Source organism: Hoplias malabaricus, chromosome 5, assembly GCF_029633855.1.
Source record: "Hoplias malabaricus isolate fHopMal1 chromosome 5, fHopMal1.hap1, whole genome shotgun sequence".
In the NCBI taxonomy this organism is placed as follows: Eukaryota; Metazoa; Chordata; class Actinopteri; order Characiformes; family Erythrinidae; genus Hoplias; species Hoplias malabaricus.
The window spans coordinates 38,584,548-38,606,702 of NC_089804.1; the positions used below are offsets into that span (position 1 = coordinate 38,584,548).

Here is a 22,155-nt window from a genome sequence, read left to right on the forward strand (position 1 = left end):
GTAGCTTTGCTATTGAGCTGTTCTTCATGAAAAATTATATCAAGGATATTTTCAACGGTGAAATGATGTAAAAAAAAAACAGCTTATGGTGATGCATGAAATCTTTTATCATTATGGCTAACATTATACCTGGACGCTAATCACAGTTCCATAGTTTAGAACTCTATAGCTCTTACAATTTTCATTAATTAAATTGTAATAACATAGCCATGATATTTCTATGATTTTACTTGTGCAAGTCCCACAATTTCTAGCAATGCTTATGTCAATTCCATGCCACTCAAACACAATGGGCCCTAAGAAAAAGCTAATTACCTGTTGATACTTCCTAAGCATTCTTATTGCCTGCTTATTACAATGCTACAATGCAATAACTACATTGTAATACACTTGTATTTAATTTTCTTTGTGGTCTGAGGGGTTTCTAAGGGTATCCTTAGAATCACCCTCCATAAATATGACTACAGATCACAGTATATACTCTATTTTACTATTTTCTCTACCATGATGAATGTGTATATATCCAAGAACATATATTTCCAAGAACAAATACTATTAGTAAAGTATGACCACATGCTATTCTCTACTTATAAGTAATTAATTGTTTGCAAGACTTCAAAGGCAATGTGAGAATGCATCTTGCTGTGCTAGTATTAGGACAAGTAGGGAAATAAAATAGTGCAGACGTTTAAGCATTACACAGAATATAAGATCATGTTTTTTATATTTGCAAAATGATTTTTCAACGTACTTTTATCCAAGAGTCTGATTAACAAGCTGTACATTTCAACTTTATCCAACTTCTTCTACGTTATAAATCATGTAACAAGTGCTTTTGGTGTTAAACCTGCACAAAGATAAAAGAAACCATTGCACAGACAAATAGATAATACATGCATAATACAGACACATAGATGAACTGATGAATAATAAATAAAGCAAGCTTGGCGCTATTTCTAATTGGCTGGCATGATTCATTTTTTATGTGACCATTTACCCACTTCCCTGTATCCATCACTCCAGAGAATGAAGTTCCACTGTTCCAAAGCCCTAAAGCTGGGGTCTTTATACAACCTAAGTTCATGGGCAGCTACTCTATAGTTAGACCACTGGTCTTATACTGTATATATATACATGCAAACATTCAACTGGATAGATCAGTCAGGATATTAAATCAACCTCTTTTTGTTTACAAATACTATCTATTTTATCAGTGACCATACAGGAGCTGTACTGATAGCTGCAAGGACATAAAGAATGCTAAAATATACACACTCCTCATTTGCTGTGTTGTGTGCTGAGGTTGTGTTCTTATGAGGTAAATAGCAGGTTGCCTCACCATCTCAATCCACAACAAGCCAAACATGTCACAGCAGCGTGGGTCACACAGTGAATGTATCATAACCACCACCGCTGATCGCAGTCAACATGCCAGCCTATCAAAACATCATTAAACAACAACAGTTTGTTTATTTATCTCTAATTTCCTTTACCTGGCTTACAACAGCGTGACCTGGCAACTCATTTCACTGTGTAATGTAACTGTAAGTACAGCATTTTGCGAAAGCCAAAGACCTGCGGCAGTATTTTCTGCAGCCCCTTTACCAGCCCCCTGTGGTCAAAGCTGGTATAGCATGATACGTGGTAGCTCCTTAGTTTTCCAGTATAAATGTTATACATTTTTTACACATATAAAAAATAAAGGGGTTGGGTGGGTGGAAAGCTGCCCCTTGCTGCCGATTCAAACTACTATTAAATGTTCATGTTAGCCACCCTGTTGTACACCCCTACAGGCTGAAGTTGGTATAGCATACTAAGTGATGAATTAGACATGTATTTCAGTTCTTCCAGCCATCTACTGATGCTATGCTTTCCATAATTCACCTTTTCAATTAGCAAACAACTACTTTCATTAATGGACATCCCAATAACAGAGTTTACTTAGATGGAAGCTACTCAGCCATTTCCCGAGCAATTTCCAACCGAGGAGGATGCTCCTCAGTACTCCTCCCTGACCGATAATTACACATAATTGCCCAGGCAGTCTCAGAGAGAATGTGAGAGTGTGTGTGTGTGTGTGTGTGAGGGATGGTGTCAGATGAGCTACTTCATGTACGTCCTCCATGCTCACCTCTCTGTGAGGGGGCGGATTTTAACCAGCCGTGTTCAATCTTTGCCCTCATTTAATGTCTTACAAAAAAATGCTACCATGCCTCATGCTCATTGTTCAGGCTTTTAAGAGCTGGGGATGAGATTGGTTGCCATGTTTGCATCAAATAAAAGGTTTTGAAAGGGAAAAAAAATTCAGCTGAGCAAAATAACATATCAATGCCACATAAGTATATATTGTGGCCACAATGTAATATATAGGCACAAAAAAACAATATACTTTGACTATATATTAATATATGGTAATATATTGAGGGCAAAAATAATGCACAGGGTGGGCCATTTATATGGATACACCGTAATATGTAATAAATGGGAATGGTTGGTGATATTAACTTCATGTTTGTGGCACATTAGTATATGGGAGGGGGGAAATTGAAAGCACCTGAAACTATGGATATTGCACTCTAAAAAGAGAACAGTTGATCCAACTTAATTGAATTGCTTCAATTGGTAACAACTAATTCAATTAAGTGTATCCAACTTAATTTTTTTAAGTTTTTGAAGGTTGAACTTAAAAAATTATGTTGGATAAACTTAATTGAATTAGTTGTTACCAATTGAAGCAATTCAATTAAGTTGGATCAACTGTTCTCTTTTTAGAGTGTGCTAGCTTTCTCCTGCGGTGTTGCTATCAGTGTATGAAGAGTTGGAGAAGAGGGTTGCATTGACAATCTAACACAATGGGCAGCACTTTGAACACATTTTATAAGTGGTCAGAAACTTGTAAATAACTCATGAAAGAATAAAGTTATGTTAAAACCAAGCACACCATTGTTTTTCTTGTGATGTCCCAAATGTCCCAATACGTTTGATGTGTCACATGACCCTCTTCCCATTGAAAAAACAAAAGTTGGATCCAAAATGGCCAACTTCAAAATGGCCGCCATGGTCACCGCACATCTTGAAAAGTTTCCCCCCTCCCATATACTAATGTGCCACAAACAGGAAGTTAATATCACCAACCATTCCCATTTCATTAAGGTGTGTCCATATAAATGGCCCACCCTGTATTGTGGCCACTAGATAATGAGGCTTATGCATTACTACTTGGCAAGTGTATAATATATTGTGGCAATTAAATAATATACTGTGGCCATGAGATTAAATATCGAGGCCACAAAATAATAAATGGTACCATGTCCTCAATATATTGTCTCATGGCCGCTCTACATGTTACTTTGTGGCCATGTCTTATTAAAAACAACCACCAGTGAGTCACCTTTGAGCCTGTACTTCTTTAAGTGTGTTGAATGGCCTAGCAATAAGGCACACTAACTCATCCTCTGACCTTCTACATGGAGATACATTTCAGACTTGTATGAGGTTGCGATGTATTCATGTGTTTAGCTCAGCCACTAACAAACCAAAAAGCTCCAACTGTTTTAACTGTGTCCTGTGTTCTGCCTGTGTGTTTGTTTGTGTGCCCACCAGAATGCATACCACTCTCAAATTGTTTAACGATATGGGTCAATTACATACAGCTTACTTTGTTTTTGGAGGGACTGATTTCAGAGGCTGTCACAACAATCCTTCAGCTCTCCGAGCAAAACCAGCCTCGTTGAAGCTGTGCCAACAACATCAGAGTCACTCTGCAGATGACTAGCCAAAGACTGCATGGCGTGATGTAATGCTCTGGGTTTAGGAGCTTCCTACGGAAGATATTTCTAAAAAGTCATAGGCCTGAGCTGGACAATAGGGTTAGCCCCTACATTGGGCGCTATAAATATGGATGGACAGTCTGAACTGAACAACATGAACAGGGTTCAATTCTGGGCAACCAGTCTCTGCTGCACCAATAAGAGTCCTTGGGCAAGACTCCTAATACTGCATTGGCCTAGCTGTAATACCAGTAATAACCTCGTAAATCACTCTGGATAATCACAGACCATCAGAGTGTGAGGTAAGAACGTGGTCAAATAATTGGGTTGTGACTGTCTTAATACCAAAAATGACCATTAAAATATATGATTTGACCCTTCGATAGAGTCCTAGACTACTGCACACACTGTGTCCACTTCATTGACCTCAAGACTTCATGGCCTAGATTAATGACTTTGCTTTACCTTTCAGTGTCTTGAGTGACATCACCTTGAGTGCCCCTCCACCATCTCATACACCATCTCAATCAACCCCACCCCATTCAGAGACAAAGGACCTTCCCCAATCTGGCGGCCCTTTTTTTCCCCCAGCCTCAATTCCTTACAATTCTGTCTCGAAAGGTTGATTTATTCTGTCCACTTTGCGATAACGATGTGGGATCTGATAGTGAGCTAATTAGCATGCTAATGTAGAGGGCTTTACAGGTGAAGAGAGCAAGCTAAAGCTGCACTGGAGACACGTGATCAATATGAACGTCAGTCTCACACAGCAATCTTCACATGAAGTGTTTTATAAAAATATGTAAATGAGCTAACAGCTTTTATCATGCTAAATGCCATGTTAGGTTACAAACGTCCACTCTACATCCATATAATTTGCATATAAACGCTAGAAGACAAAATATGTCCATCATCAGTGATGACTACTGCTAAAAACAGGTGTGGAGCATTAATCAAAACACAGTGGTGGCGCAAAAATAATAACAACAACAATAACAACCAAGATGGGCACGCGAACGAGGCAGTGGGCAGAGAAAATGGAAAAACGACTGGCAAAGGCTAGTCTTGGAGAGCATGCGAATGGAAGAGAGAGAGGGAATGACTCCAACACCATGTCAGACGCCCTGCTGAGACCCCAGCAGCTGGGGCCGGTTGTGTTGGCGTTGGATAGGAAAAGAGGTTGACACTGCTGGCAGGGGGAGGGCACAGGGGGACTGACTGGCATCGGCCATGACCCAGATTTTAGGAAGCTGTGGTGGGGTGGCAGCCATGGTGGGCGGACCGCTGCTGACCGGGCCCGTGCTCCCATGCTGGCAGCAGACTCGTGTTGGGGCAGGTGTCAGGGCAGGTGTCAGGCCTTTTTTCGGCCCTGGATCGAGGTTGAGCTCAGCGGGGAAAGGAAATGGAACCGAGTCCCTTTTTGCCTCATCACTGCCTGGAAAGGCGGAATACAACAAATTCATTCCAGTCCTCTCCCATCATCCCAGAGGTGGGTGATCAGCCAAGACATGTTTGGCATCCAGAGTTTGGTGCAGAGTCTGCAGATTTGCGCTGGAGCTATGGGGCTAATGTAGCTCATGTAAAGCAATTAGCATCGAGCTAATGAGATGCCTTAGTTATCTCACACTTGCCATAAAGCGTGTGTTGTTGAGTGGCCTCAAAAAGATTTGCATAAGTGATTCCCAACTCTTAATGACATAGAGCTATCTAGAACATGTCAGGATTGAAAATTACTGACACTAGTGCGTTGGCGTTACATTAAATATTAAATCATTCATTGCTAATGCACTGTACTGAAATCAATGGGGAGGGAGAGCAAGGTCAGTAGTTTCCTACCCTCCTCCAAAAGTTACTTAGTGCAGTTTCTGCAGTTCTGAGCCTGGACTAGCAATGACAGAGACCCTACTTTCCCTATTACAGGTTAGTGGAGAATCACAATGATTTTAAAACTGCAATTACATAGTATTGCTTAAAGTGGTATAGCAGAGTCCTGGGGTTGCAGGTTCAATCCCTGCCTAGGGTCACTCTTAGTGAAGAATTGGGTGTGTTCTCTCTGTGTATGTGTGGGTTTCCTCCGGGTGCTCAGGTTTCCACACACAGTCCAAAAACACACATTTGTAGGTGGATTGAACTGGTACCCCAATGATTTTCAGGTAGGTGCCTGACCCACTACAGCCCTGATCAGGATGAAGCATCTTGGTTGTTATTGTTGTTGTTATTATTTTTGTGCCACAACTGTGTTTTGATTAATGCTCCACACCTGTATTTAGCAGTAGTCATCACTGATGATGGACATATTTTGTCTTCTAGCGTTTATATGCAAATTATATGGATGTAGAGTGGTCACCATTAGTCCAAGAAGAACTGCAGGTGGACCTAGTCAAACCTGGAAACACAATTCTTCTCAAACTGGCCCATCGGATAATCTACGTTGCTCAAAGAGGAAGCCTCACTCTTTTAGCGCTCACCATTTTGGGGATGATCCAGGAATTGTTAATCAAATCTTAATCTTCAACAAGCTGACAGAAACGTCTTTTTTAGGGCGATTACTGCTGGGTTTCTGAGCTATGTGAATACTGCATTGCTGAAAGGAGGCCCTCCTATATCCCCCCACCAACTCCTCTTCCAATCCCACCCTCCCCCACCCTCACACACACCAAAAAGTAAAGTGCCAGTAGGTGAGATAAGGCCTGTGTGCTTATGAGATCCTAATTGCAGGTCATCTGCATATGAATGGCGCCGCAGTTAGATTACTGGGCCGAGTGAAGATAACGACTCGAGCACCTCGCCAGCTTTGCTTTGGCGCATTACTTTAAAGTCGGGAAGAGAGTGAGAGAGAGAGAGAGAGAGAGAGAGAGAGAGAGAGAGAGAGAGAGAGAGAAAGTGAGAGAGGGAAGCTCAGACTCTCCTGCCAAGGAGGTTTAAACACTTAATCACCTTTAATTATACCGTTTCAGGAGGAAAAGTAGAGCGGCAGTAATTTCTCCAACAGGCCGGGCACGGAGAATCATTATCTCCTTAAAACTGAAGAAAAAAGACCTTGTGTGTCATCTTTCTTGCTGATTTTTGCTGCCTTTCTTTGTGTTTGATGGCTTTTGGAAATCTGCTCACGCTTCACCTAGGACCGTGGGTGACCTGGGACCCCTGAAAGAAGGGCTGGAGGTGGAAGGTTTCTGCAAAATGCCCATGAACGCTGGACTTTTGTCTTCAAGAGAAGTGCTGCACTCGGCAGAAGCGGTGTCAAAAGTCATGTGATTACCCCCACTACCAACACACACACACACACACACTCCCCCAAACCCCTCGCCAGGTGTTCTGCAGAGGTAGGCACCTCTCCTAAGCTCACAGATTCCCAGCCTCATTTGAATACATTAATCCAAATCACCTTTCCTGGGAGACTCTAATCTACTCACTGAACTCCGCTTTAAGATTTTCACACATGATGCTTTCTCCATGAGCAAAGGGGTTGGCTTTAGAAGGTGGTTTCTAATGGAATCGATCATGAGAAGAAGCTTGATCCATTAGGTTGGAGATCTGACATTGAAATATCGGTAAGAAGACATAGTGTGGTTAGCATAGCATAGTCTCTGAAAGGAAGAGTGGGGTTCCAAAGGCTGCAGTGGGGAAATACACCATTATATAATATGAGTTTCATCAAAATTACATTATTGTTGTAAACACTGTCAAGAAAAGCTGTAAAGTAGTGGTTATATATTATTTAAATATTTATTTGATACATAAAAAAGGCCCAAAGAGTTCAAATCATTTATTATAATGGAGCTATTTCACTGCTGACTAGATCAAATGAGCGAAAATGATCTGAATGGTGTGTAGTTCTTTATTTTCTGTCTAGACACAACTGAAATATATTACTGGTATGAACCATATAAACATATGATGTGTAGTGAATATGATGGTTCATTAATAAAATCAGAATCTGAACATGTGTTTTAACTGAACCCTGAGCAATATAAATTATCAGCATTTAGCTTTGTAGCAAAGTCCAAATTATTAATGTAATTAATAAAAAAATGCATTTAATTTCCTTACGTGGCCTAATTAAGTCTGCGGTTGTCATTTCCAAATGAAGGTGTGTGCATTTTAAAATCTGTTTCAGACACTGAGCATTTCTCCACTTGCTTTATTAGAAATAGGAAAAGGGCTTGAACCCAGGACCCCGGTGCCACCTGTGTGTCAATCTGGAGCTTTTATAATGTGAGCAAATGATTGTGAAGTCTGCAGCCACTGTTTGCAAGATGAATGCATTCAGAATATAGAGAGGGAAAATAAAGTGTAGTCTATTAATGAACAGTGTTTGTTACACATCCCTTACAGAATACAAGAATACCCCCGGAGCCCATGGACTGGGGCTTCGAAGCACCGTGAAACGTGTCCGAACTGCCCATGCTAATCAGCTGTATTCTACATATGTGACAGTTTGGGATTAGCTCGGAAAACACAGCACACCTTAAGGTCTGAATTACTGCAACAAACCTGTCTGATTTGCATACTCTCTCTGTAATTGAGCCACAAGGGTTTATGGGCATTTCTCTGGCCACATACACTCCACAGTCACACCATCTATTTATATATATATACACACACCTACACACCACCTTTCCATGTGCGGAACAATCCCAGCAAATCCCAGCTGTCCCTGATTTCCTATTCCAGATCCAGAGCCAGCTGGGACACAGAAGCTAATCTTGGGAGACTCCTGAGCACGTGGAGAAATGGCGACGCGGTGAATAAAAACAGTGCTATCACCATCCCCTGTAGAAATTAAGAACTAGAACCAATCCCACAAAGCCATGACAGCCCTCAACGGAACCTGCCTCGCAAGCAGCCGGCGGGGTGTTCGGTAGGTTGGCGTTAAAAAGCAAGATCTGTACATGTAAGAAGAAAGAAAGCAAAGCACAAGAGAGTTGATGGAAAAATGAGGGCTGTGATGCTACCACTTGCTGTAGAAGAATTTTTAGAAGCAAATTACAGCAGCTGCACCGGCACCACAGGGAACATTCTGAAACGCCGGACACTGTCCTCCTGACTGGTCCACCAGCACAACACACAGATGAAGTAAACGAGAGCTGATCTGAGCGAAAGGTTAGCCGTCATCATCCACTGAGCCTGTCTCAATTGCAGTCCATAATTCTGAATGAAGTTGAAAAATAACACAATGGAGAAGGGTCTGAGTGCTGCCAACATCTTTCCAAAAATTTAGGAATACTTATAATTAGTGCTGGCCGATATGACCGCAAATTAATATCATGATTAATTAAAAATTACCTCAATTACGATTAATGAATGACTTTTCATTTTCCATTTTGTTCCATTTTTTTGGAGCCATGCACTGTTAATATTTGGTGATGTCATTGTTCTTCAAGCCTTGAAATAGACTGGTGGATTTAACGTTGGTCACTGAAGTCACGTTGGTGACTTCATTATGTTCAGAGTTGTCTTCACTGAATCAAAACATGTCCAAACCACAGACACAGTATTTAAAAAATATATATTATTTATTTAATTTTGTTTTTTGGTGCAAGCTGCTTGAGTTGCTCAGTTGTCCTCATTATTTTGGTTAGAATATATGCACGGTAGTGAGGTTTTAAATGAACAGTACATACACAATGGGGAACATATTAACAGAATTAACAAGAAAAGAAGGATGAACAGATTTAAAAGAAAAATCGCTGTAAACAATATCTGTATGATTACATTGGTTCAAAATTTCTGAATGTCATTTTTTATTAATTTCAATCATTTTCCCAGTCCTAATCTGACTGCATTCCACCATAAGAAGTGAGGTCAAGCATAAACTGACACACACACACACACACACTTGTGGACACCACTTTTATTCACAGCCAGTCCACCTACCATCATGAGTTTTCAGAGGGTAGGGGAACAATGAGACCCTGGAGGAAACCTGCTCCATTAGTCAATGTTTTCGGTACCACTTTAAAAAAAAGACTACACTTATAAAGATTAATAAATAGTTTAAAATCTGTTTATTAACTATTTATTATTTATTAATTAGGATTAACTGATTTAAAGCTATTAATAATATTTTTTAACGTGGAGATAGGAAGTATGACAGTGACTTATTTTTTGTCTAGATGTGAACGTGTCAGAACTTACTGAAATTATCACAATAAACAATAAGCTACAACATAAAAATGTTCATTTAGTCATTTCATTATATTTACATTATATTATAATAAAGACATTATATCCATGGTTATTTGATTAAACTTGGTGGTTAAATGGTTAAATATATTAACAAATACGTGCTGAAGCTGAGAGGGTTAATGTCGACTGATGGAGAAGGCAAGGAAAGGTCAGTATTTAGCGAGATATGAGGTTTAACAGTGTGCATGCATGTGGGTTCACTATTTGGCAGATAACGTCACTGTTACCCTTTCTATCTATGTGTTATAAATGATTATTAATGATTTTAAAATTGTTTACAACTTGATTAATAACCGTTAATAAACAGAGAGTAAACTATTTAGAAACCTATGAGCAAAGTTCTATTCTAAATTACCAGCTTTTTTATGGAGCTCATAGAACTGAATGGGAAGTTGTTTTCCCTAAGTGACAAATAGTGTCCAAAAGTATTTGGACATACGGTGTCAGATTTCTGTTTGTGTATTTATTAATGGATTTAACTTAGTCACTGTTCACTGCCTCTTAAAAGCATAAACATTCAACAAACATGTACACACCAATCACAGGTTCAGCCACAGAGCCGTGCCCATGCAACTGCATTTAAATCATATGCAAATGAGCTCATCTGTAACATTCCCGCACCTAGCTCTCAAATCACTAAATAAATTAAACACACGCACACACTCAAGCATCCCGTTTTACTGAGCAATTTCCCGCAGGCTACAGACTGCGTCCCAATCCGCATCTGAAAACATCCTGCACTCTGCAACACGATATCTCAACAAGTCCAATCATCTGAAGCCCCGTTAGAACACGCCGTATTTGTCTTTCGGAGAATGCTGGATGAATTTCAGAATATTAGATTAATTCATTCATTCTCATTAAATTATCTCCTGCTCAGGGTCATTGTGGGTTCAGATCCCACCTGGAATCACTGGGCATTAGGTAAGAAGACACCTTAGACAGGGCACCACACACTCACCCAATCATTTACACCAGTGGACAATTGAACACACTTATCCTTTGGAAGTCCATTCTAGCCAGTCACCTGGAGGAAACCCACACAGACACCGGGAAAACACAATCCGTAAAAACAGTGAACCGAAACAGGGATTGCAGCCACAATTCAGAGACCCTGGAGCTGTGGTTCAGCAACGCCACCGTCCTGCCTCCTTTAGAAAACTCCTGTATGAATATTAATATCAGAATATTAATCCAGTTTATAAGGCATGTGCAATACATGGCAGTTGTCCTAATACTTTCTAAAGGTTGTTGGAAGAAGCCTTTGGAGATGATTAAGAAAGGATTATGTAGGTGTAATGTGGCTTCATGTACCAAGGTGTACAGTCCTGTTCTGCAATGCTTCCAATATTTGAGAACGATGGCTCAAAACGGACACAACGAGACAGAGAAACGGGAAAAGAGAACATGGGGAACAAAGCAAAATGACTAAAAAACAGGGTTTCCCCAGTAAACATTTAGCCGTTGATTCAACATTGAAATAACGTAATGACTGCCGTCTAATCAACGTTCTCTTAAGGTTGAAAATGAAAGTTGAAAAGACGTCCAAACACAGACATTGAAAAGACGACTATTAGACGTATTTTGGACGTCCATTGACGTTATTAATTGGTCCTGAAATAAATTACTTGTATAAAACGCGTTTTGGACGTCCACTGACGTTATCGATTGGTCACCACTTAACTAACTTATTAATATGGATTTTGGACGTCCATTGACGTTTAAAATATGTCCTTGATGGACAGACTACTTTTAGACCTATTTTGATTGTCCAGGGACGTTCCTTGTTTACTGGGTCTGCTCTTTACACCTCACTCCCGGGTGCCTCCTGGTTGAAGTAAACCAAGGGTCATTCTCATCAGGGTCCAGTCTGAAGAGGGCTGTTTAGAAGAAGGGTAAGAAAGTGATGTGTGGCTTGATCCTGGTGCTATTTTGATCAAAGCACTGCGTGTCACAGATGTTTCATTAAGAACCCACAACTGTGTTAACTTGTGGAAAATGGGGTATAATTGTATCATATTCTAGAATAACTGTAGATCTATAATTGTGCTGATTTTATACACTCCATTTCATCTCCAGGAGTTACAATAGGGTCTTTTATTTTACACAGCTCTATAATGAAACCTTGCAAATATTCCCCTCTCCTTCTGGAGAAGAGAATGTAATGTACCTTTAGGGAACACAGCTGGATTTTTACATCACTGTTCCACTGTTGTACGTTTAGTGACAATAATGTAGCTGTACCATACCTTTTTATTAGAGAGAGAGAGAGAGAGAGAGAGAGAGAGAGAGAGGGAGAGCGAGAGAGAGAGAGAGAGAGAGTTGTCTCTGTAGAGCACGAATCAAAAATATGTATCAGAACACAGTCCCAAAGTTTGACTTTTCCTGAGGGTCAAAGTATGAAAGAGAAACAGCTTTGATAGCAGGAAAAGAACTGAAGCAAAGAGAGACTGATATCCCCCCCCCCCCCCAACACAAAAAAGAAGAGAACACACAGAAATCAATGATCCAAGTCTCAGCAATGTCACCAAACATCCCAGCTCGGGCCAATGACAGATCTGCAGTCAAGTCTGCTTTGCAAAAAGATGTGTTTTTGCATCCTTGTTCTCAATCAGCAAGGACACAAATACAGTGAAGGACACGAGGCCAGAGGCAGAACGACTGGGAATACAGATCAGCACTGTATTCCATTTGTTTCCACTTGATAAAAAAGGCAAGGAAAGATGGAAAAAGGGTCTCTCTGAGGCTGGGGTGCTGTAAAAGAGAGCTTCTCCATGCAGAAAATAAGGAAAGCTCTGGAAGTGACAGAGGCATTTACTGTAGTGCAGCAGGCTTCATCAACTTTCCCTCAGCTCCACAGCATGCACTGTGAAATTTCACTCTGCTGTAGATGCAGACCTTGTGGATGCTCCTGACAACTCACCACAGTTTATGACATAGTTTACATGTTTATAGCGTAGCAATATCAGTGGTACAGGGAGGGATTCAAGTAAACCAACATTTAAAAACCATACAATAACATGTTAATAGCAAAGTCGTTATAATTTTATACAGGAAGTTTCAAATACAGTGTTTTGACAAGCCATTGAATCTACAGTTAAACCACACGGTATCTTATTTAGGTGAAGAGACATGTTAGACAACGCAACACAGCCCACTGATATCTGCTATGACATGTTTATAACGTGGTAATGTCAGTGTAGTGTAGCAGATTCAAGCAGAACACTTTGACTAGCAAGTGTCACTAGCATAACATGCTCCAAAGCCAATCCTCAGGATTGTGTAAAGAGTTTTGAAAAGCAAGCAAATCTACGCAAAGACTCAATAACTTATGACATTGTTCATAACATGTTTATAACACAGCTTTATTAAAGTCCAAGAAACATGTTTTCAAAAGCTAGTGTGTGCATGCTAGTCATTGACACATTTAAGAACATATGGCAGTCTATTACGTTTATAACATTATTATATTGATATAATGATGAAAAAGCAGTTCAAAGTTGTATTTACACTTATCCTTGTTTGGGAACACTTTTGAGAACACACGATGGACTACATCATGTGTTATAACATGTTTACGATCTCTGTTCAAATCAAATGCCGTTCAGAAAGAGTTTTGAGGTAAGTAACTCACAGGTGATTTCATGACAGTCTATAAGATCTGTTATGTCATGTTTATAACATGGTAATGTCAGAGTTATGTAGCAGATTCAGACAGAACACTTTGACTAGCAAGTGTCACTAGACTAACATGCTCCAAAGCCAGTCCTCATAGCATGTTATGTCAGGGTTGTGTAAAGAGTTTTGAAAAGCAAGCAAATCTACACAAAGATGTAATAACTTATGACATTGTTCATAACATGTTTATAACACAGCTTTATTAAAGTCCAAGAAACATGTTTTCAAAAGCCAGTGTGTGCACGCTAGTCATTGACACATTTAAGAACATATGACAGTCTATTGCATGTATTATTATTCGTTTATAACATTATAATATCAATATAAAGATGAAAAAGCAGTTCAAAGTTCTAGTACACACTTTTGAGAACACACGAAGGACTACATCATGTGTTATAACATGTTTACGATCCCTGTTCAAAATCAAATGCAGTTCAGAAAGAGTTTTGAGGTAAGTAAACTCACAGGTGTTTTCATGACAGTCTATAAGATCTGTTATGACATGTTTATAGCATGGTGTTATTACGGTTCTACAGCAACTTTCAAGTGGAGCGTTCTCAAAACCTATTGCATCTGTCCAGCATGTCTCTGAAATAAGTTACAAACCTCTTTTCCCAGCGTTCATCATTTATCCAAAAGACATTAGACGTCTTCATCTTTATCTAAACTATTAGTGGAGGCCCCCAGCTTTGGCCTGGAGGAGAGAGAGCTAAAAATTGGGTCCCGCTGATAAAAATGTTAACTAGGTGAGTGTCAGGGAGATGGATCACATACTGTCAGTGGAGGGAGGAACATGAGGATACATTGATATTTCTCATTACATTGCCCTCTCCCCCCTTTACGTTCTCTAATAACGCTGTCATGGAGAAAGAGAGAGGAGGGGGGGTTTCGGGAGATAAATCACACTCCAAAAACAACCGAGTGTGTCCTCGGAATATGATCACTTCCCAGGCTCGGTATCTCCACACAGCTTGTGGCCAGAGTCACTGATAAAGATCTAATGAACAAAGCTATCAAATGACATCAGGGTTTGAGAGAGAGAGGGGGAGGCGGGGAGGGGCTTCATTTCATCGTGGCTGTGGCTGGGCCTCTCAGTAACTGAGGCGAGGTTGGGGAGCATTTATTGATTGAACAGACAAATAGAGAAATGAAAGGACATAATCAGAGAGCAGAATAAGCGAAAATGCACTGGACAGGCCCGTGGAGACTCTTTCTTGGTGCCGTGACCCAGCATAGGAAATGAGAGACAGCATCAAAGTCAACTATTCTCAGCTCACGCGGACAGGAAAACAAATGCCTCGGCCGTTTCATTCGTCCACCTCAAGTTTCCTCCACCTCTTCTATCTCTCCGCTAGGGATGGGGCCATCTACAGGGCTTCGAAAGTGCTTCTTTTTACACCTTTTTCCTTGTCTTTCTCCTCCCTCTTGTTGTTCTTTTCCCTCTATTTCTTCGCCATCTGCTTTCTCTTTTTATCTACTTTTGCTTTGATCTCTGTTCAAATCAAATGCCGTTCAGAAAGAGTTTTGAGGTAAGTAACTCACAGGTGATTTCATGACAGTCTATAAGATCTGTTATGCCATGTTTATAACATGGTAATGTCAGAGTTATGTAGCAGATTCAAGCAGAACACTTTGACTAGCAAGTGTCACTAGACTAACATGCTCCAAAGCCAGTCCTCATAGCATGTTATGTCAGGGTTGTGTAAAGAGTTTTGAAAAGCAAGCAAATCTACACAAAGATGTAATAACTTTGATGTGAATTCTGTTGTTCTCTTGCTCGTTTTGTTTTCCTAAATGTTTTCGTAGTCTTCGTGTTTCACAGGGGATTGTTCTAAGAGATCTGGCAACCCGTTTGGCTGTTTCTGTACCCGTTTGGAAGCTGTTTTGATCGCTCGGGTTTTCCTGTTTAATCGTTTCCATTGTTATTTCTATATTTATATCTGTTTTTATAACCTACTAACCATCCATAGATCTATCTTTTAGATTGTCTCCGCAGGAATATTCATTACAGAGGCACTAAAACTGCCACCGGACCCTGGAGTAACGTTCTTGGTGTAAGTTACTAAAATTCACTAAAAGCGGTAAGTACCTGCAATTCCATGGCTACTACTGGCTGTTTTGCCTGTTCAGAGTGTGGCATGTTTAGTTTAACGCCCTTTTCCACCTCTAGCGATAAATATAGTGGTTGTATTTGTAGTAAGTGTCAGTTAGTTAGCTCTCTGGTGGATAAAGTGGACCAGCTAGAAGTGCGCATCCGGAGCTTATTATTGTTGAGGGATAAACAGCGAGATTCAGTGTTAGCAACTCCGGGTGCCTTAGGGAGAGTTAGCACCCCCACGACTCCGGCGTTAGAGCCCTCACAGCGGGGTGAATGGGTGACGTCTCGGCGTCATAGCCGGAAAGCTAAGGCTGATGCTAACGCTGAGGCCAAAGCTAGCCCACCGGGACACCACGCTCCTCCGATTCGCGTGTCAAACAGGTTTGCCCCGCTCAGCGAAGCACCCGCTGAGGAGCCTGTTAAGAGTGCTCTGGTTATAGGAGACTCTATTGTTCGGCACGTGAAATTAGCTACTCCTTTAGGGGCGCCGGCAGTAACAGTTAGCTGTTTATCGGGAGCCAGAGCGCCGGATATTAGTGGCAACCTTAGACTGTTAGCTAATAGGAGATATTCGAGGGTAGTCATTCATGTAGGGGCCAATGATATTCGTCTGCGGCAGTCTGAGGTAACTAAGGGTAATATTACAGAGGTGATTAAACTGGCCCAGACGATGTCCGATGCCGTAATCTGCTCTGGTCCCATACCAATGCGGCGTGGCGACGAAGCTTACAGCAGACTTTGGGCGTTAAACTGCTGGATGTCCAAGTGGTGTTCCGAAAATCAAGTGGGCTTTATAGACAATTGGTTACGTTTTGAGGGCAAGCCTGGTCTTATAGGTAGGGATGGTATCCACCCCACGCGGGAGGGTGCTGCCTTACTTTCTTGCAGTATAGCACATAGTCTTTTAGTTAGTCGGCAGAGTAGTGTAGATAGCTGCTGACAATCCAGAGCCGGGACCAGGCCGCAGACAGACAGGCTAAACCGACCGTCTGCGAACTGTCTTGAGGCGTCACCCAGGTTCAACTGTATTGAGACTGTGTCTTTCCCCCGAACTAAATGTAAAAGTAGAAAAACAAAATCAGCCTGTTTCAGCAACCTAATCAATATTAAATCATACACAACACCTAGCAGCAACACCTCAGAACTAAAATTTGGGTTACTCAACATAAGATCGCTAAACTCAAAAGCACTCATCGTAAATGATATTATAAGTGATCATAAATTCAATGTTTTCTGTCTCACGGAAACGTGGGTTAAACCAAATGAATATTTAGCACTAAATGAAGCCACCCCCCTAGGCTATAATTATGCACATAGCCCAAGAATATCAGGCAAAGGAGGTGGAGTATGTGTAATTTACCAAAATACCCTAGAAATTAGTCTTAAACAATGTGACACCTTTTCTTCTTTTGAGGTTCTCTCCACTATTATTACAAATCCGGTCACAAAAAAGGACGCATTTTTATTATGCAACATTTACAGACCACCAGGGCCTTACTTAGAATTTCTGAAAGAATTCAGCGATTTTGCTACAAACCTAGCGGTGTGCAATCATAAAGTTATAATTGTAGGAGATTTCAATATCCATTTCGAGAAGGAAAGTGACCCACTAAAAAGGCATTTACCTCAATCTTAGACTCTATTGGTATTACTCAAAATGTAACAGGGCCTACACACTACTGCAGCCACACTTTAGACTTAGTTCTGACACTAGGTCTTAACATTGACAAAATTAATATCTTACCGCAATCCTCAGCAATCTCCGATCATTACTTAATTTCATATGAGCTACGTTTTATCCATAATATATGTAAGAACCCTCGCTATTCTACAAGGCGTATAATAAAACCATCTACCGCCCTACAATTTATAGAAAACCTACCAGAACTATCGACCCCAGTTCCAACTCCATCAGACCCAATGGACCTAGATGTACTAACTGACTACCTAGAAAATACCTGTCGATCTACTTTAAAAAAGGTAGCACCACTTAAACATAAAAGTATAAGACAGAAAAAGCTCGCACCATGGTATAACGATAAGACCCGTACTTTAAAACAAACATTACGAAAACTAGAGCGGAAATGGCGATCAACCAAGCTTGAAGTGTTTCATTCTGCCTGGAAGGACAGCCTTATAGAGTATAGAAATGCCCTCACTAAAGCTCGCTCAGCATATCTGGCCTCGCTGATCTCCAATAATAAAAATAATCCGAGAGCACTGTTTAGTGTGTTTTCTAGAATTACAAAAAATCAAGCAGGTTCTGAACAACTAATTCCAGCAACTCTCACCAGTAAAGATTTTATGGACTTTTTTAATAATAAAATTGAGAATATTAGACAACAAACTCTAGCCACAGGATCAAATCCATCCTGGCTGCCACCTGATGTGAATGAAATAAAACATAATATAACTGTAAAAGAAAGACTTGAAACCTTTTACCCACTCCCACAATTAGAACTAGAGAAGATTATCACCTCCGCAAACTGTACAACTTGCACACTTGACGCAATTCCCACAAAGTTGCTCAAAGAAGTACTACCAGCTATTATTGATCCTCTTTTAACTATAGTAAACTCATCGCTTAGTCTGGGCCATGTACCCAAAGCTTTTAAACTAGCAGTTATTAAACCTATGATCAAGAAACCAAATCTTGATGCTAGTACACTGTCTAATTACAGGCCTATTTCTAATTTGCCATTTCTGTCTAAGATCTTAGAAAGAGCTGTGGCCCAACAACTTAGTTCATATCTACATAAGAATCATATATATGAAAAATTCCAATCTGGATTCAGGCAACATCATAGTACAGAGACAGCTCTAGTCAAGATAACAAATGATCTTCTTCTTGCCTCTGATCAAGGCCACGTATCCCTGTTGGTGCTTCTTGACCTAAGCGCAGCCTTCGATACAATAGACCACAATATTCTCATAGAAAGGTTAGAAAACATGGTTGGAATCACAGGGACAGCCCTATTATGGTTCAAATCTTACTTAACGGAACGTTATCAATTCGTAAAAGTAAACAATCTAAATTCAAATTATTCTAAAGTAAGATTTGGAATTCCACAAGGCTCTATTTTAGGACCATTATTATTTACATTATACATGTTACCGCTAGGCACAGTTATAAGAAACCATGACATTAACTTTCACTGTTACGCAGACGACACACAATTGTATATTTCAGCCAAGCCCGATGACAAACACAGATTAAAGAAAATAGAGGACTGTGTAAAAGACATGAAAGGCTGGATGTTGCGTAACTTCCTCCTTCTAAACAGCAACAAAACAGAGGTCCTGCTTTTGGGTCCAAAAGTGACAAGAAATAAATTATCAGATTTAATTTTAGATCTAGCTAACTTTCCAGTTAAACCTGGTTCAGCAGCAAAAAATCTTGGTGTCATAATTGACCCGGATTTATCATTTGATCAACACATAGGTAGTATCACTAGGACAGCTTTTTTACATCTTCGCAATATTGCTAAGATTAGAAATGCCTTATCCCTCCAGGACGCAGAAACATTAGTACATGCCTTTATTACTTCAAGGCTTGACTACTGTAACGCACTACTGTCAGGATGCACCAGCAGCAATTTAAGAAAACTTCAACTAGTTCAAAATGCTGCAGCTAGGGTCCTCACTAAAACTAGAAAATTTAAACATATCAGCCCAGTTTTATCATCACTTCATTGGCTGCCTGTTAAATTCCGCATTGACTACAAAATTTTGTTATTAACATATAAAGCTCTACATGGGCTTGCTCCTGAATATCTTCAAGATACAATTTCCTATTATGAGCCTCCACGTTCACTCAGATCACAGAATACTGGATTTTTAAATGTTCCCAGAATTCAGAAGGCCTCAGCTGGGGGAAGAGCCTTTTCTTATAAAGCCCCCCAACTCTGGAATGATCTTCCAAAAAATGTTCGGGACTCAGACACAGTCGCAATCTTCAAATGTAGGCTAAAAACTCATTTGTTTAGTTTATCATTTGGTAGCTAATGCTCCCCCATAGATAAAGGCGGCAGATCCGGGGGGTCCATGGACACAGGGAATTATAGTATACTGAGACGCTGGTGCTGTCGTCCCGCCGCTTCTCGCGATCACTCAGGTTTGTTGACGGTGGAGCGGAGGGATGCCAGTGTTTCAGGATGCTCCCGTGTCTGTGTGTCCTCCTGGTTCTCTCCTTTTAGTTAATGCTGTCATAGTCAGATCTGCCGGAGTCATTAGCCACACTCTGGAAATTTTCATATTTTCTACTTTACAAACACAAAACAGTTCAAAACTAATTCCATCCCTTTACATCTTTCCGAGTAAACGACTGCCCACCTGTCTGTCTGGACACTGATGGATGACTGTCGAGATCCTCCTCCACTCTTCAGACCAGCTGCCCACGCTCCAGCAACCACCAAGTGCCTTGAAGCTGTCCCTACACTGAAGTTCTCATGGACTACTAACTATCATCACCAGTAGATTGACCAGAGGAGGATGGGTCACCCCTTGTGAGCCTTGGTTCCTCCCAAGGTTTCTTCCTCAGCTGGGGGAGTTTTTCCTTGCCACTGTCGCCCCTGGCTTGCTCACTTGAGGGTTTTACATTTGTCTTTACATTTCATGTCAAATCTTGTCTTACTGGAATTCTGTGAAGCTGCTTTGTGACAACATCAGTTGTGAAAAGCGCTATATAAATAAATTTGATTTGATTTGATTTGATAACTTATGACATTGTTCATAACATGTATTTTGCTCTTCTTTCTCTCCTCTTTCTCCACTGGTTTTCTCATATTTTCTTTTTCTGTGTTATTTTTCCTTGTTTTCATCTTTTATGTTTGGCTCTTCTTTCTCTCAATTTTCTTCTTCATCTTCCTCTGGTTCTATTTTTTCCTCATCGTTTTTATGTTTTAAACTCTTCTTTTCCTCATCCTCCTTCTTCTTTTCTCTATTTTCTTCTACTTCTTCTTCTTCTTCTTCTTCTTCTTCTTCTTCTCATATGTTATCTTTTGCTTCATTTTCATGTAGTTTCATGTAGTTTCCTCATTTGTGCTTCTTTCTTTGTCTGTCTCGTCTTCATTTTTTGCTATAAGCCCACCATCATGTGCACCCCAAAGTGGACCCCCCAACACACTCTCACCAAAGGGCAATTTTGCACCAACAAAGCACATAAAAATGTACCCCTGGAGGTTTGGAACCTGAAGAAACCAAAGTAAACCTATGCAGTCACAGGGAAAACACGCCAACCTCCTCACAAACTCATAGCTGGGGCTCCAGCCAAGGACCCCGGGACCCCAGGACCCTGGAGCTGTATGTATGCCACACCCCCTGCAGCATCCACCATGCCACTTTCAAATCTACTCACATTACAGTAGCGAAGGAAGGAGGAGCGAGCAAGAATCTGAACCTACCCTTGGCTGAGTTCGCTTCAGTGAAATGTGCATCTGGACATTTTAACTTTGCATTACTTTGGTTCTTGTGATGTTTGAACATGCCAGGTGTGAGCCAGAGGTGTATAAAGCCCACCTGCAGCGTGGAACAGTGGAACTGCATTCTCTGCCAAGATGGATCACCATCAAGGGCCTTTGGAATGAGCTGGAGTGGTGTTTCACTAATGTTTTCACATCCTCACGGCTATGTTCCATCATCTACTGTAGAACCAGTCGCTGCAGCGAAGAGAAGTCTGAGCTCTTGAATATATTTTGTTCCAGAAGATCTACACAAAGGTGTGGTCATCTAATGGACAGTGGATTCTCATGATGCAAAAGACCTATAGGACATTGCTGGTGTGAACTCTGCCTCACCTATCACAATAAGGCGCCTGCCAATTGCGTCCGCAGGCGTCCATTGATAACATTTATCTTTTATCCCGGCTTAGAGAGGTTATTGAGCACGCTGGTGAGCTCATTAGTTACAGGGAATCAAAATTGATTACCACTCTAGTAGGCCTATTACTGCAAGGCTAATTCCGTAGTGGACTGTTTAACCATTAACGTCTTTTTTTTTTTTTTTTTTTTTTTTTTTTTTTTTTTTTTTTTTTTAACTGAGGCCGGGAACATGAAAAACCCACTGTTATGCACCAGCACGTTGAGAGGGACGTTTCTCTCCTCATCTGTCCACCTTTACAGCCAATAAAGAGGGAGTAAGGTGGAGTTGGCTGCGCTTTAGCACTGACCTCTGTGGTGCTAGTGAAAAGTGCTGTGGAAGGCTCTTGACAAGGCTGTTTTTTCATGTTGGGTAATAACCAGTTTTGCAAGTTGTGGTGCGAGTGGATCAGGCACAGCAGTGCTACTAGAGTTTTACACTCTTCAGCCTCAACGCTGCACTCCAACAGCACTGCTGTGTCCAATCCACTGGACACACACTGACACACCACCACCACGTCAGTGTCATTGCAGTGCTGAGAATGATCCACCACAAATAAAGTAT

The 22,155-nt window shown here is 40.7% G+C and overlaps 2 protein-coding genes across 4 annotated transcripts in view; one reads left to right on the forward strand and one right to left on the reverse strand.

Annotated features, from left to right (window-relative positions):
* Positions 1-22,155, reverse strand: part of fhit (fragile histidine triad diadenosine triphosphatase) — a 284,283-nt gene that overhangs the window by 17,696 nt on the left and 244,432 nt on the right. The window lies entirely within an intron of this gene.
* On the forward strand, positions 15,547-17,131 carry LOC136697520 (uncharacterized). Its single transcript, XM_066672692.1, has one exon. It carries the CDS (start codon positions 15,737-15,739, stop codon positions 16,673-16,675), a length of 939 nt encoding a protein of 312 aa, XP_066528789.1. The 5' UTR covers positions 15,547-15,736; the 3' UTR covers positions 16,676-17,131.